The sequence below is a fragment of the Sapajus apella genome, unplaced genomic scaffold, assembly GCF_009761245.1.
Source record: "Sapajus apella isolate SASKATOON/1434 unplaced genomic scaffold, GSC_monkey_1.0 scaffold22, whole genome shotgun sequence".
Classification (NCBI taxonomy): Eukaryota; Metazoa; Chordata; class Mammalia; order Primates; family Cebidae; genus Sapajus; species Sapajus apella.
In genome coordinates, this window is record NW_022436962.1 from 9947228 (window position 1) to 9964155 (window position 16928).

General features: G+C 42.3%; 1 protein-coding gene and 1 long non-coding RNA gene across 8 annotated transcripts in view; one reads left to right on the top strand and one right to left on the bottom strand.

Moving 5' to 3' along the window:
• LOC116558812 overlaps positions 1-15573 on the bottom strand; it is a 23116-nt gene extending 7543 nt beyond the window's left edge. The window contains exon 1 of the long non-coding RNA XR_004272175.1: positions 15563-15573. This is a non-coding gene — a long non-coding RNA (uncharacterized LOC116558812). The remainder of the gene's footprint in view (positions 1-15562) is intronic.
• SRGAP2 (SLIT-ROBO Rho GTPase activating protein 2) overlaps positions 1-16928 on the top strand; it is a 266495-nt gene that overhangs the window by 184615 nt on the left and 64952 nt on the right. For all 7 annotated transcript variants that reach the window (XM_032289007.1, XM_032289009.1, XM_032289008.1 and 4 more), the window contains exons 5-7: positions 5384-5446; positions 13802-14017; positions 14661-14789. In XM_032289007.1, coding sequence (XP_032144898.1) covers positions 5384-5446; positions 13802-14017; positions 14661-14789 — 408 coding nt within the window. The remainder of the gene's footprint in view (positions 1-5383; positions 5447-13801; positions 14018-14660; positions 14790-16928) is intronic.

Below are 16928 nucleotides of genomic sequence, written 5' to 3' on the forward strand. Positions count from 1 at the left end.
GGAGGGAGGGAGGGAGGGAAGGAGAGAGAAAGAAAGAGAGAAAGAAAGAGAAAGAAGGAAAGAAAGAAAGAGAAAGAAGGAAAGAAAGAAAGAAAAGGAAGGAAGGAAAAGAGAGAAGGAAAGGAAAGGAAAGAAAGGAGAAAGAGAGAGAGAGACAGAATGGAGGGAGAGAAGATAAAAGAATAGGAAATATCAGAATGCATGGCACATAAGTATTTTTATTATAGACACATATTATGCTGTATTGCAATAAAAAAAGTATTTTTTGACCCATCTACTCTACCTATCTTCAGAAGGCACAAGCACCTCTGGTGTCCCTATTGTGGCATCTCCTAGCCTACCTCTCTATAAAAGTTTTGCAATTAAATATATTTGTGTTTTATACATCTTTGGGTTTCTCTTAGCATAAGGTCCTAACTGGAGCTCAGTCTTTCTCAGAGCCATCACATGGTATCCTAACACATGAATGAATGCTGAATAGAAAGAGCCCTCCTTGCATATATGCAGGTAGTGTGGTGGAGGGGAAATATAGAAGTCATTTCTGAGTTCTGACCTGCTAGATCATCGCCCTCTGAACCCCCAAAGCCTTGGCATACAGCTTCACACTGTACCACCTATTTTGGTGGTCCAGGTTAGGTGAGGGAGAGAACCAGACACAGTGCCCACCATCACCTAGCACTGGCCCTGCTACCAAACAGTCATTCCTTTTAGACCTTTGCTCCCCACCAAAAGCATTTCAGGCAAAGCGCCAGCTCCTGAAACTTGGCCTCTTTGAAGTGGTGAGTGAGTGCCCCTGAAACCACCACCTTATGTATGGTGTTGCCTCTCCTGCTGCCAGAGTTTAATACAGGGTCATGTTCCTTTCCTCTGAAATCTGTCACGGAAATTCAGTTTTAAACTGGACTTTTTTTAACAGTTGGACTCTGAACAATCTTTAGGGTGAGGAGGGGATACTAGTGGTTTGTGGGGTAGATATGTGCCCTTGAAAACTGGATTCTTTTTTGGAAAACTGCTGACACAGTCTAAATGACAGAGAACTAAATGACTCTACTGTTTCTACCTGCTGACAGACTCAGCCTTGGGATGGGGCTGAAATTAGCTCTCACCACATGGCAGAGACATGCCTTCCTCTTATTTTTTCTTCTTTCATACAAATAGGGAGTAATTTGGTACCTGTCAAAAAATACAGCTTCCAAATGTAGATAATCAATAAACAACAGTCCCACCCCTAACTTGGAAAGTGCATGAGTGCTGATCTGAATAATTAGAGAATCAGTAACAAGTAACCTACCTGTTGAGAACACGTCTGAAACCTCTTTCATAATTTGTGTTCTTTGGGAAACGCTAATAGACAAATCCATCCAAGCTCTGGAAATGTACTGATTTAATGAGGTCCAAGGAGGAGTGACCAACCCAGTGGCCAGGCATCCCAGATGCCTAGGATTCTCATGTTTCCGTACATTTCTGCTGTTACATCCCTTCTGTGAGCAAGAAGGCTTTGGAACATTACAGTCTTGTCTTGGGGAGATGAGATGACACTGTGCATTTCAGTCCTGTTTCCAATGCTGTTATCTGTTGGAAAAGGAAGCTTTCCTACCCAATTTGTAAGCATACAACTGGTAGGAGCTGTTGCAATCTCATTGTCTTCCGATCAGCCCCTCCTTGGCAGCAATCAGAGTGGAGGCCCCGTGAAACACACTGTGGTAAGTTTCAAAATAAGAGAGCTCAGCCTGAGCGCACCATGACACTTCCCATCCCATAGAACCAGCATTGTTAACTGTGCCACATCTCTATTCTAAATTTAGGCATCTTTTTTTTTTTTTTTTTTTCCGGGCAAAGATTACTATGCAAACATTTAAAAGAAAAACTTTGCCCAAAGTAATTTTTTCCCCCAACTTCTATTTGGTTTCCTGCAATCTTTAGATGACTCATTTTCTTCCAAGAAATTTTAAAGGAAAGAGATGCAGGCTGTATGTTAGTACACAAAGACTGCTCTGTGAATTCTCTTTTTCTTCCCTGTCTAGAAACCCCTTGCCTTTTTATAGAGAATGGAAAAGCTCTACAGTCTTCATTGTCACGTACTCCACTTCATCAGGTTTTGTTGTTCCCAGGAATAAATGTCCCCCTTGTCTTTGGGTGGGGGCCCCCTTGTGGCTTACTAGCTCTGTCAACCCTGCTGCAGTGGCCAGCACGGAAGCCCTTCTTGGGGCCATGCTTTCCCCCAAAGGCACACAGTTAAGGTTTCTGAAACAGAGAACGAATGGCCTTTTATCTTCTGTGAAGAGAGAGACACTGGCAATTTCCTGCCTCTGGCCTTGTGTCAGAATTTCTCCTGATTGCTAGAGGCTGTATTGTACAATTTTAAGTGGGCTCACTATACATGTATTCCCAGCCCAACCCTCAGCCAGAGGGAGTGGTAAGTCAGATCACTTCAGCAGCCTTTTCAAATAAACAGGGATAATAGTTGAGTGGTCCTCCCAGCTAATCAGTACATGAAAGGAAACATCTGCGTGGGCTTAATTGCCATTTTTTTTGGTTACACTTTTCCCTCCTCTTTTTTCCCCATCCCCACTCTGGGGCTAAGTTATTTGAGTCATGAGTAAGCAACAGCGTAGAGGATAGGATAGGAGCGGTCTCCTTTAACCTCTGCTATTCAAACATAAGGAGGAGTTAAGAAAGGATAGGAAGGGGGCAGGAGGAGCTGGCCCAGAGGCAGGAGGGCAGGGCGGTAGGAAGTGATACTCATGGTCACTTCCTGACCCTATTGCTGACTCTGGGGCTGGAGGTGAGTCACGTTGCCTCACTTCATCTCCTTGGGCCTCTGTTGCTTCAGTTGAGCTCAGCTTTCCTCTCAATGGGAAGGAGAGGCTAGTATGTGAGATCATAGATGAAAGGCATTCCCTCTTATGGCTTCTTCCAGCAGTTGAGGTCATTGAATGAGAGACCCTGGAAATGATAAATTTAAGACTGGCAAGATGCCTCTGAACCAGTCCATTTTGTAGAGTATCTGGGTCCCCAAGGAGAACTTACTCATCGTCTAAGCCAACCAGCTGTGCATTAACAAGAGTGATGCTTGAAGCTAATATGAATTCTAGAAGCCAGGCAGAAGATCATGTAGAATCATAGAATGGCAAAGGCTCGAAAAGACCTTAGAAATGTTTTTTAGCTGAGGCTTTTCATTGTATAGAAGGGAAAATAGAGGGCCAGAGAGGTTAACCAGGTTGTCCAGAGTTGTCTCTTTGGTAATACAGGAGCCAGGAATAGAAAGAGAATCTTGTGATTGCTAATTTAGGGCTCCTTCTACCCTTTTCCCCACTATCGGATATAAAAATTCGTGCCTACTCATGACAGGGGTCACACATAAGCTATATTCCATAATGAATACCTTAATAGAAAAATGGGTAGAGAACACTAATAGAAAAATACAGATCATAAAAGAAAAATGAAAATGACTGAGAAACATTTTTTAAAATTCTCAGGCACACTAGAATGAAAGGACTGCAAAGTACAGTAGGATACCACATCAAACTGTCAAGACAAAAAAATGCGAAATAAACATAGACGCTATTGGTGGCATTTTAAACTGGTACCGTTTTTCTCAAAGGCAATTTCGTGGTAGAAATGAGTAGTCTTTGACCCAGAAATGTTATTTCTAGGAGAAAATAATGAAAAGTGTGTGCATTAGATCATGTGCAAAATAGATACGGTATTTTTTATCACAGAAATTTGGAAGCAAAGTAGATGTCCAAGAATGGGAGCTGCATCAACGTAATTTATTATAATACTACAGAAGAATAATGCACGTGGAAATGTTTCCAACATGTGTTTAAGTGAATAAGTTACAAAACAGGATTTATATTGCAATCCCAATTTTGTAAAAATACAGATGGTTAGAAAAATACATAACCACACTTAGAGTGGTGACTTCTTAGTGGTAGGAATTTAAGAGTTACTTTTGTTTTCTTTTTTGAGGTTTTCCAGTTCCCTTATAATCAACATACATTACTTTTATCATCAGAAAAAAACATATTTTTTAAGTAGAGATGTATGTATCTTGAAAAAAAGCAAGATCTTAAATGATTGTGTTTTTGACATGAAAGACGTCTTTCTTTTTTTGCCTGGGAGGTAAGCTGTGGTGGGAGGGATGGGAGACAGTATTATAACTTCTGTTAGGATGGCATTGTTGATACCTGAATTTCTAGTAGGAAAAATCTAGAAGGAGCTGGCAAAAGATAAAACAAGGGGTTTTCCTCTCAATCACCCATGCTGCCAATCAGTTTTATCACCTGCTCTCTTAGATTTGGCATATAACACTTAGTATAGAAGGCGTGACAATTTCCTTCCTGCTTCCTCTTTTTCTTCCCTCTCCTCTCTTCTGCCCGCCCCCCCCCCCCCCCCCCCCCCCCCCCCCCCTCTTTTTTCCAAGTCTCACTCTTGTCACCCAGGCTGGAGTGCAATGGTGTGATCTCGGCTCACTGCAACCTCCACCTCCTGGGTTCAAGCAGTTCTCCTGCCTCAGCCTCCCAAGTAGCTTGGATTACAGGCATGTGCCACCACGCTTGGCTAAGTTTTGTATTTTTAATAGAGATGGGGTTTCACTAGGTTGGCCAGACTGCTCTCAAACTCCTGATCTCAGGTGATCCACCCACCTCAGCCTCCCAAAGTGCTGGGATTACAGGCATGAGCCACTGCACACAGCCCTCATTCTTTATTTCTACTGCTCTCTCTATATGGTTAGATGTCAGCCCTGGGTGGCAGCAGCAAGGAACTCAGGAGCCACCACTGCTCAGGATTAACTAATTGGAGACCCCTTAACATATATGATCAGCATCGAATAACAGCTAATCTCTCAGGCAGTCGATATTGAGGTACCACTGCCTTGAGAGTTTTGGGTAGAAATAAAGCAAGTAAGAAATGTAGTTCCATCCTGCTTGGAGCTTTCTTTTTAGGTAGGGACTTAGAAGTCCCTGGATGTTTACATACTTTTTCCTATTACACATCTTACTTTCCTTTGAAATCTTCTGGAATGCTTGACTGCAAGTATCTGAGAAACCATGTTCCACCTAACAAAAGTTGCTAGGTAGGGTGTGGCTTTCAGGCCTTCTCTTCGGGGACCAATAGAAAAATCAAAGGCTACCACCCTTTTTCCCTCCACACAATTGCCTTTGCTAGGCTATAGAAAGGGCACGTTTCATTTTATTAAAAATCTTTGAGTAATCTGACCATAATTGGGTCTGATTGGAATGGTTATCTGATTTGCTGGGTTAAATAATGGGCCTTAATTGAGTCTGGGTTATTTGTAGAGGCAGTGTGGCTTTTGCCTTCATTGCTCCCTCCTCTCTCTTCTGTTTCCCAATTAACCTTCATTTCTCTTTCCTTGCAGAGTAAAGAAGTCGGCCAGCAGCTCCAAGATGATTTGATGAAGGTCCTGAACGAGCTCTACTCGGTAAATCAGATGGGTTGCTTGGCTCTTTAATAAGAAAAAGGAAGCAGCATTTGGCAGCTTGCAGCCATAGTACGTCAGCACAGAACTGAACTGAGGTTGAGGACAAGTGCATGGTCCCCACTGGGGGCGACCCCACCCATCTTTTTTTTTTTTTCACACTCATCTTTTCAAAACCGAATGAGTCAAAAAATACTTCCTCAAAATAAGATTTTGCCTCAGCTGTGCAAGCTCACCCTGACTTTATTTGGGGCATAATTGCTAGAGACCAGCCAAAGTCTAGGTCACTGGCACAACGGACCCCATTAGCAGCAAACAAGGGACCCTGAATCTGACAGCAAGAAACATAGCCTGCATTGCACTATTAATATGTGCCTGTCAGAAAGACTTTATTGTTGTAGGTTTTACATCAGATCTTGGATTGATCTTTTGCTTTGAGACTAGAACAAATGCTCTAGAGGGCAGCACAGAGTCCTAAATGCCCCTAATAAGAGTGACCAGTTCCGGCAGAGAGAGCTTTGCATTGACTTCTTGGAGTTTTACACAGCCAAACCTCAGTGACGAGGCAGGCTGCAGGCTTGGGAAAGAGAACACAGTCTGTTCTGAGATGACTGGAGCTTCAGGCACGTGACGCCTGTGGCTGGTGCGTGTTAATTCATGCACAGAGAGGTGGTGGTGGTTCCCGAGCCATGTTTTTCTAATTATAATGAAAACAAACACGCACTCACACACGCACCAAGAAAATTCCTGTTGTTATACAGGGAACACTTACGTTGTACAGCTAATGCCTTTCAAAGGCCTCTTCTCCATCTTGGATGCGCCAGCCTTCTGTGTCATTTTCTAGGGTTTCTCCATCCTGTTTGGAGGTGATAATTGATTTCTGGTGTTTACTTGCTTATTTGCTGCATTTTTTTCTTTCTCCCTTTCCTTTTTTTTCCCCTTTCTTTTCCTTTCCTTTCCTTTTTTTTTTTTTTTTTTTTTTTAAATTCACAGAACGTACAGGCAGTGGTGACATGTGTGACAGGCATTTGGGATCAGAGAATTCCATGTTGCTGATCCAGAAGCCTAGGTGTGGCCATATTGTCATGGCAACTATTAAGCAAGTAAATAGGGTAGAGTAGTCATTTGACTTGTCTCCAGTGATGTTCAGTTTGTTTTTGAATTTCTACTCTGTGACTCTTCTGCTCTGAAGCCAAGTATAGATAGATGGTACTTTGGTTCAGCTCCCAAGTTTTCATTTCTCTCAAATGAAGTTAAGAGTTTTTAAAAATAGAAACACATCAATGTTAACCATTTTCAGACTGGATGGGTTTCCTGAACTTTGTCTTTTTAATGCTTTACTTCTGCTCTTTAGAGCATTTTCTGAGCACCAAGAAGAGCTATTACTCTTTTCTCCTGGCAGAGAATTCCCTAAGATAGAAAATGACACATGTGGTAATTATATAAATTCTTTTATATTCCTGTAAGTATCTTGACCCTCTACTATTTGCAGCTGTTTCCCGGGAGGAGTAGATTGGATAACCAATAAACCTTGCCACTTCTGCAGTGGGACTTAAGGCAGCAGAAGAAGACTAGTGTCTAAGGATTTGTTAGCTTTTATCCAGAGTCCTATGACTCTTCATATGCTGTGCTTTAAAACAAAATAAGTGAAAGGGCATAAGCTGTGTTCGAGTGAGGAAGAAAACCCTGGAACTTATTTCTCTGGTCTGCAGAAGGCCTACCTGCTACCCCTAACTGCAGACTTAAGACAGTCCAATATTGGCCAGCTGCTTTACTGGCCATTGTGAGGCCACAGTCAACAGCATAACATCTTCCCATTGATGTTCAAACTGAGAATTGCCTGAGCGTGGTATCCCCTGCCAAGAGGTAAATTAGAATACACCTTCATAATCTATCAAAGGCCAAAATTAAAATGTGATGTTTTCCTCTAGCAGGCAATGGAAAGAGGAAAAAAAGATTACACTAGGAAGTTTCAGAGAGGTCTGAACATTCTGGTCCAGATGGAGTTTTAAGCACAGGGAATTTTATCCCAAGGGACATTTCGGCAATGTCTGAAAACATTTTTGTCACTACTGGAGGAGTAGAAGGTGCTACTGGCATCTAAAGATCTAGAGGCCAGGGATGCTGCTAAAATCCTCAGTGCACAAGACAGCCCCCCCGCAACAAAGAATTATCTGACCCACAGTGTCAATATACCACGATTGAGAAATGCTGGTCTAGTGACTAGAGTCTTCTGAATTAGAAAACCTAGATTCTACCGCTGCCTTAACTACTTGCTGTTATGAACTTGAGGGATACCCCAGACTTCTATGACCTTGGTATCTGCACACACTCCATGCATTGGTGTTTCTATATCCTGGTGGGTGGAGTAGTTGGGGGAATTATACTTCCTGAAATATTAGACTATAGCTAAGGATCAAGTAGGTTTCCAGATTCTGTAGTCCATTAGAAAGTTCAGAGAATAGCTGGACATAGTGGCTCATGCCTGTAATTCCAGCACTTCAGGAGGCTGGGCAGGTGGATCACCTGAGGTCAGGAGTTTGAGACCAGCTTGGCCAACATGGCGAAACTCCATCTCTACTAAAAATAGAAAAATTAGCTGGGCGTAGTAGTGGGCGCCTGTAATCCCAGTTACTTGGAAAGCTGAGGCAGCAGAATTACTTGTATGGGGAGGGGGAGGTTGCAGTGAGCTGAGATCATGACCCTGCATTCTAGCCTGGGCAACAGAGTGAGACTCTGTCAAAGAAAAAGAAAGACAGAGAGACAGAAGGAAATGAAGAAAGGGAAGAAAGATAGAGAAAGAAAGAAAGAAAAGAAAGAAAGAAAGAGAAAATTCAGAGAATAGAATTATTTCTTCTATTTAAGAGTTTAAGATAAGTTTAGGACTGATCTGAATAAGGCACCACGGGATTAGGGTGACTACTGTCCCTGTTTGCTACTATTGAAGAGCTTCCTGGAACACGAAACTTTCACTGCTGAAACTGGAAAAGTTTTTGGTTAAAAAGGGTAATTGGTCACCTTGCATGGGTTAGTGGTTTTATCAGGTGGAAAGCTGGGACTGTTACATGCTAGCTTTGGGAAGCTACTTGCTGCATGCACACCTTGAGGAGTCAAGAGAACAAGGGAGAGTTTCTTTCTTTTCTTTTCTTTTTCTTTTTTTTTTTTTTTGAGATAGAGTTTCACTCTTGTTGCCCAGGCTGGAGTGCAGTGCTGTGATCTTGGCTCACTGCAACCTCCACCTCCCAGTTTTAAGTGAGTCTTCTGCCTCAGCCTCCTGAGTAGCTGGGATTATAGGTGTGCACCACCATGCCTGGCTAATTTTTGTATTTTTTTTTTTTTAAGTAGAGACAGGGTTTCACCATGTTGGCCAGGCTGGTCTCGAACTCCTGACCTCAGATGATCCACCCACCTTGGCCTCCCAAAGTGCTGGGATTATAGATGTAAGCCACCGTGCCTGACCCGCGAGAGTTTCTTATAAGTAGCTTTCCCATTATTTGCTTGTCAGGAAGGCAGGGAAGGGCCTCTCATTTCAATGACATTGTAGGCAATAGAAGTTCTTTGGGGACACTGGAAAAAGGAAACCAAGGATATAAGAAACCCACCCAGTCTTTTCAGTGTCCTTGTTACTTCACATCTGCCCCGAATGCCCATGAATACTTCTTTTTAGGGGACTAGTTATCCAAGGGTTGGTAATTTTAGTACTTTTGAACCTTGATGATCCAAGGAGCACGGCCCAGGTGTTCCCAAATAAAGATGCCTTTGGGCAGGAGGCCCAGAATGCCACTCTAAGTGGCCAGCTGCCCCTCTGCACCTTCCTCTTTTCTGCCTGAAGGACCTTTGATTTCCCTGACTTGGCATTCTGTGCCAGGGACGGCTTCCCACAGCTGCTATTGAGAGTGCAATCCTAGCAAGCATTCTTCTCCACGTGTTTCTCCCCCAGTAATGAGCTGGCTAGTATGTAAGCCATGGCATAAATGGTTTTCATTTTCTGACTCATGCACCAGTAATGCCTTTGAAGTCAGGACACACTGCTTCCCAAAGAACTCTGACATTCTCTGCCTCAATTGCACTCAGAGGTTGTGTCTGGAAAAACCCAGCAAATCCCCACAGGAAGGAGCGTACATGGAGGCACTGAAGCCAATGTGGATTGGCTGAATGTGAAGAGTCAAGGAAGCTCTAGAATTGAGAAAGAAGAAGCATTGGGACACTCTCGAGCTGATGTTATCTGCCTTATGCTTCTGTACTCCCCCTGAATCTATATCCCATTGGCTTGGGGCAGCAGCTGTTTGCTGGCAGAGTTACTTCAGGCTGGTATTTAGCACCTGTTCCCTTGAAACAATGGCACTTAATAGTCCCTCAACTCTACTTGCTTATTTGACCCTGGCACTGGGCCCTAGGGAGACAAGAACAAATAAGAGATGTTTCTAAACTCAAGGCATTTAGTTTTAATAGGGAGAGACAGAAAAGTAAAGCATCAAGTGAAAAATGAAGTGACAAGAACTCATTTACATGTCTGCACAGAGGACAGGGATGAAGTCAGGGTCTTTGAAGAGATACTTGAATTGAATCTTAATTGCCAAGAAATATTTTCTTGTTTTCTACATGTTCCCTTTTTGGTTCCATCCAACTCTTGTTTAATGAGGCAGTATCATTTTGTTTCTCATTTGTCTGTCCAGGGCTGTTATTTATATATTGTTTTCAAACTTCTTGCTGTATACTATTTCTTCTAAATTGCTAGTTTTAGTCTTGGTCTTTCATATTAGAACTGTCCTTTAAATGCCTAGTAATCCTTTGCTGCCTGTTCACTCTTTAAAGTGAGGCACTAAAAGATTCTGTATCAGCTGTGGCCTTCACAATAGGGTGTTCTAAGTGGGCTGTGTCCTTGTGGAAGCTCCAACATCAGTATTTCTAGGTCTCTTATCTTGGATGGTCATATTGCCAAGAGAACACACTTTCGATCTCCCACTCATGTCTGGGGGCTGAGTTGTGAAGAGGCCTGGACCATCTCAACATTTAACATAGACTTTTCAGCTAATCCACCTGTTGAAGTTCAGTATACCCCTATCCTCAGCGAAACCTTGTATCCCCTAGTCCATGGACCCTCTCTAATAAAATAAACCTCTCATCTAATCTTTCACTACAGTGGGAGAGGGGATGTGGGGTCTCACTGTTCTCAGACTTTTAATAGCTTCTTCGGTGTTTAGCTTTACCTTCATCCCACTGCCACTTATTTCTTTTCAGGCTTCTGTGATTTAAATCTGATTGCTTGGCTCACTCTAGTTTTGGTTTAGGACTCAAGTAGATCGGTTACTACCCGCCTATCTGCTTTTCAGCTTCTGCTTTCATTCGTTTTGTTTTGCTCAGTTTATACCTAAAAGATAATTTTAAAAACTTTTTTTTTCTATTATTTTAGTGTGGCCATCAGAGGGAGCAGAGCTAAATACATGAATTCAGTATTTAGTTTTTCAAAGTAAAGTAGAATGTTCTCCATAGAATTGAGAGTTTAGATTTTTTGATTTTTCCCCATAGTTTGTATTTGCCTCACTATCTATATATAGATAGATGTATGTATATGTATATCTATATGTATACTTATCTATTCATATACATATATGTACAGCTTTGTCTAAGACAGATATGTAGAAACACATACATTTATATATGTATATAGATATATATAAGTCCTATCTTTCTCTAAGTCCTATCTTGACTATAAATATATATTTATAAATATAAATATTTTATATATGTATATCTATATATACATACATATTTCTCTAAGTCCTATCTTGAATTTCCTATTTTCCCGATTGTTTTGGCATCACTTATTTAAGCTTCAGCTTCTGGGTACCTCGGTTTTCTCTTGAGCTGGAAGGCACTCATAATGCTTCTTCCATATTTACCCAGAAGAGAGATTGTGCCACTCAGTCATTTGGGCAACCACTTTGTAAAACCACTATTGTGTATGTGACACTGTCAGAAGAGAACACAAAAGAAGTGGAGCTTACCCTGAAGAATGTATAGCTTCTTAGACAAAGTAGTGTTTTACTGTCTTTTAACATGACAGTTCTTTAAGTTTTTTAGGGAAAAGGAACAATGTACGTTGTGATTTTTGTTACTTCATTTGTTGACTTGGTGGCACTATTTTTTGACCTTTTTTAATTTCATGTTTATTCATAGTGTTTCCTCTTTATCATGCACCTTCATTAAATAGGAAATCACTTTAAAAAAAGAAAAAGGATTCACTTTTGTAACTGTTCACTAAGCTTTTGAATCCCATGGTCAGATTCAGGTAAAAGAAGAGAAAAAAAGGAGCCTCCTATACACTTCACCCGGGATAACAGATGCCTCTTTTCCACTTCTTAGTCAACCTGGAAAGCTGGGGATCTGTTTGAATTACTTAGAAAGGCTTTTAAATGCCATTGGTTGTTAAATATTGTTTCTTCTGTATAGAAAGTATGAAGGGTATTACCCTGGTAAAATTTATGGGAAGTATTGTTAGGTTCAGAATAAGGTGAAGCTAATTTAAAACATTCTGCATCCAAAATGAAACATAATTTAGACTCTGATGTACTTTGATTTTGTCAGTGTTCCAATATTCTTTATTCCTTCGTCTGCCTCCAGCTGATCATAGGGGCTAGATTAGTATACCCACGAAGTCTTTCTAAGTTGGGTTTTCTCAACTTCAGCATCATTGATTGACATTTGGGCCAGATAATTATTTGTTGTGGGGGGCTGTCTTGTGCATAGGATGTTCAGCAGCATCCCTGACCTCTACGCGGTAGATGCCAGTAGCAATCCCCAAGTTGTGACAATCAAAAATGTTTCCAGACACTGCCAAATTTCCCCTGGGGGCCAACATAGTCCCCAGTTGAGACACTGCTCTAAACTCAAGTTCATAAATGGAACCTGTTTCTCTTTTCAGGAATATCTTGATCATATTTTTTTAACCTTTAACCTTTCCTCCCAACCAATTCAGCTCCATTCCTATCCAAAGGAGAGTTGGTGTTGCTTGGTGGCTAAGAATGTAGTCTTTGGAGTCTGACAGACCTGGGTTTGAATCCTGATTCCGCCGTTTCCTCATTGTATGATCTTGGCCTTATTTCCTTATCTTTAGACATAGAAATAATAGCATTGTCTTTCACAGAGTTGTTGTAAGGATTAAATGAGGTAATGTACATAAAGCCCCTGGCACACAGCATTTATTAAGTGGTAGAGATTAATAATAATATCGTACTTTGCACTCCTCAGTTGCTCAGCACCCCCCCAAACACACACACGTGTACACACACACACACATCCACCCAACTTCTACTCTGTAATTCTCTCTCTCAAAGAAATCTCATGGCATCACACTTTCAGCGCTCTTCAACTCCCTATGTGGAAACAGGAAGCTCCCACGGAGTAGAGCATGCACTACCTGGCTAGAAGTAGTGTGTGTAGGACTGGAAACAAGCTTGAGCTCTGGACTTCCTGGCTTCCCTGTTACGAGAAAGGATTGGACTCCTAGACAGTTGCTTTGATGGAAAATTTGAAAATTACATCCTTCACCTTTTATACTACTTCCCTCCTGTGGCAATTCTGGTTATACTTGATATGGATTTTATTCCTTCATAGACTCTTACCTGTATTGTTATGAAGGCTTACAGTCTTCATAGGGTTGTTGTCTAGATTGTGGAATTGCCATAAGGATGGAATGAGAAAATATGTGTGTGTAGTACTTGGCATAAAGCCAGGAATATGCTAAGTGCTCAGTAAATGATAACTGGCATTGTGATTGCTGCTGCCACTCTAGTTGTGGTGAGAGGGTGTTTGATCTGGAGAAAGCAGAACCGACAGATCCCCAGAATACCAGGCCAGTAGAAAGAGCTTTTAGAACCTTTTCTTCTTCCCTGTTTTACATCTGAAAGGTACAGAAAGCATAGGCTACTCCATAGGCTGCACTGTTTCCTTCAGGGTTCCTGACCAGCCTGGGAACTTTGCCCTTGGGGTCTGAGAGTGGTGGTGTTGTTTCCTATCTACTTAGTATTACGAGGTGACTAAGTGATAGAAATCACCTGGCCTATATTAAAGAGCCATTATTACAAATGATAATGCATAGAAGTAAAGACATGATGGATAAACATAAAGTTATTTCAATAAGAGGAAATGTTGGTTCAGTTCACATATTGCTTTCCTGTGCTTTGGTGAGGTCTTTCATCTGTATTTGCTGAACCAAACACTTCTGGATTTTTCCCTTAGGGTTGTGAGGATATTGCTTCATGGGGGAGAGGTCCAGCTGAGTCTGTTAGTTTGTAAAGCAGAGAATTGACCCCATTGGCTTGACCTCTGGGGGTGGGGGTGGGCGATGTCTTGCAGGTCATGAAGACATATCACATGTACAATGCCGACAGCATCAGTGCTCAGAGCAAACTAAAGGAGGCGGAGAAGCAGGAGGAGAAGCAAATTGGTAAATCGGTAAAGCAGGAGGACCGGCAGACCCCACGCTCCCCTGACTCCACGGCCAACGTTCGCATTGAGGAGAAACATGTCCGGAGGAGCTCAGTGAAGAAGATTGAAAAGATGAAGGAGAAGGTGCGTATGCTCCCACAGCTGTAGATGCTGGGAAGTTACATTCTGTAAGGCATGACTGACAGAATTTCCCAGTAGGCACCAGGAAGAGCAGACTAGGAAGCTCTGGGTTCTTTTAGTGCTTAATGACTAAAAATGAGTCCTTGCTCTGTGCCTTGGTAGGAATACTAGATATTGGAAGAACTGGGCACATGAGCTCCATGCTTTTAACCTCTAGCAGAAACCCAAGAAACAGTAGTCACCTTTCCCAATACATTTTCCAAATAGAGCCCAATATCCTATTGCTTTGGAGGGGTTGGGGGTGACTGTAGATCCAGGGTTTGGTTTCAGATGTCAGGTGTTTGGGGGCAAGAGTAGTGGTACCTCCTTCAGAGTGGCATTGCAAGAATGAAGAATGATATTTGAAGACAGAATCAAAGTGGGGCACGCATCTTAAGTAGGGAGCCTCATTAACCTTTCCTGAATTGATCTACATTATGCCCTTGAATCTCATTAAACAGAATTAGAACCCAATTTAAGGCAGATGCGCACAGGGAGTAGCAGCACAATTGTAGTTCTTGAATACACTGTACTTTCATCCTTTAGAGAACAGTCTCCCCTTAAAAAAAAAAAAAAAAGTAAAAGTGAACCTCTGTTCCTTTTTTAGCGCCAAGCCAAGTACACAGAGAATAAGCTGAAGGCCATTAAAGCCCGGAATGAGTACTTACTGGCTTTGGAGGCAACCAATGCATCTGTCTTCAAGTACTACATCCACGACCTATCTGACCTTATTGATGTAAGTGCTTAAAGCCAAGGGCCTGAGGGCACCTCTTTTCTGGTTTCAGAATCCTGGTCAGACATTCTCCGATACTGTTGTTCAGGAATCTGGGACATTTTGAGAACAATTGTAAAGATAGCAGCCATGATCCATCGGCTGGCTTGCCATGTACCAAGTACCAGGTGAAACACTTCACACTATTCAATCCTCACTGCAATTCAGGAGGAAGGCATTGTTATCAGTATTTTTACAGATGAACAGTCAGAGAGTTTAGATTTCTTACTCTGAATCGGTTAACAAATGACAGAGGCAAAATTTGTACCTTTGCACCTAGGTCTGATTACTCAATCCAGGTTTATAACCACTATGCTCGTGTCTGCCAGGAAATACTTTTTTTTTTTTTTTTTACCTTTTTTTTTTTGAGATAGAGTCTTGCTCTGCCCCCAGACTGGAGTGCAGTGGTGCCTTCTCAGCTCACGGCAACCTCCGCCTCCCAGGTTCAAGTGATTCTCCTGCCTCAGCCTCCCCAGTAACTAGGACTAACCACATGCACCACCATGCCCAGCTAATTTTTATATTTTTAGTAGAGACAGGGTTTCACCATGTTGGCAAGGCTGGTCTTGAACTCTTGACCTCAGGTGATCTGACCTCAGGTGATCCACCTGCCTCCGCTTCCTAAAGTGCTGGGATTACTGGTGTGAGCCATTGTGCCTGGCCTAGGAAATACTTTATTACATCAGCTTACTTCTCTTGCACAGAAGTGAGTGGCAAGAACTTAACTAAAGAGTTACAATGCCATACCTTACATTTGTATAGCACTTAAGGTCTCTCAGTGTTATCTCATTTGATCATCACATCACCATTATGGGTAAGCATTTCTATCTCCATTTGCTGAATAAGGAAGCTAGGGGTCCAGAGGACTACGAGACTCACCTGTCCAAGGTTATGCTGAAAATTAGGGTCCAGTCAGGAAGGTGTCCAACTGCCCCAACATCTGGCCAATTTTTTAAAATATGCAATGCAAAGGTGATTGAGGAAAGCAGGTTAATAGGCACATGTGTTTTGCAAGAGGCAAGCACAGGGATAACTGTGCTTTTTGTCTTTGGCCTGTGAGTTATTCTTGGCCTTGTTTTTCCTGCTCCTTCCCCTTACGGTTGGGTCTTGTAAGCCCGCTCACCTACAGATTCCAATCTGGCCCAGGTCCTCAGCCACACCTAAGTGAAGCTATGTAATTACACCCTTTCTCATCTCTCCCTCCAGCCGTCAAAGTGAGGCATCTGGGGCCTGCTGACTTAGCATCCCAGTCTCTGGGGCTTCAAGTGTATCTCCTCTCTGCGGGCTGCCATTTGTTTCAGAGTCTTGGTGGCAGCAATTGGGCCTTGCAAAACTCTGGCCAGACCACTCATGCTTTCCCACCTTGGTTTCTCCACAAGCAAACTTACTACACCTCATAACATCATATAGGGTTCGGGTCCAAGTCTTGCTGTTACATCACTGCCTGGGTTATCTAAGCTTGTCACTGAATTGTTCTGGAAGCCAGCTTTGTTTCCCATCCCTCCCAACCTTTTCTAGCTAACTGAAGAACTGTACTAATTTCCTGGTATTGAAATCTGGCCTCACATAAGAGTTGGTTGGGGAACTTTTAAGAAATACAGATTCCAGTCTCCCTTTAGCCGAGGATTTTTGATTCAGTAGATTGCAACCACTTAATGCCCTAGCTGTCATTGTCTCACTGGGTTAGTGGAGCCTTGGTCCCTGTTCTGGTACCTCTTTGTTCTCTCTGCTTGTTGATGACAATCTGAACACTGTCCTTTAATGGAGGTCAAAGCCCTAAACAAGATCCTTTTTCCTCCTCAGGGAAGCAGCTCCTCATTGTTGGGAGAGAGGCCTGTTCTCAGCATAAGGAAGAGAATCCATTCTTTCTTATGCACAATTTCAGCTATTTATCTCGCATTTAGTAAAAGTTCAGACTGTGTCATCTGCCACACCTCTACTATTGGTTTGCCCTCTTCTCTTCCCCGCCCCCACCTCACACTCAAGCAACTTCCCTACCTTTTTACTAAAATGCTGATCTCAGGGAAAGGGAGGGGCTACTGCTGTATCAGCCACAACCTTTGCAAAGCATAAATTCTTCCTCAGGTATAAGCAAGTATTTTA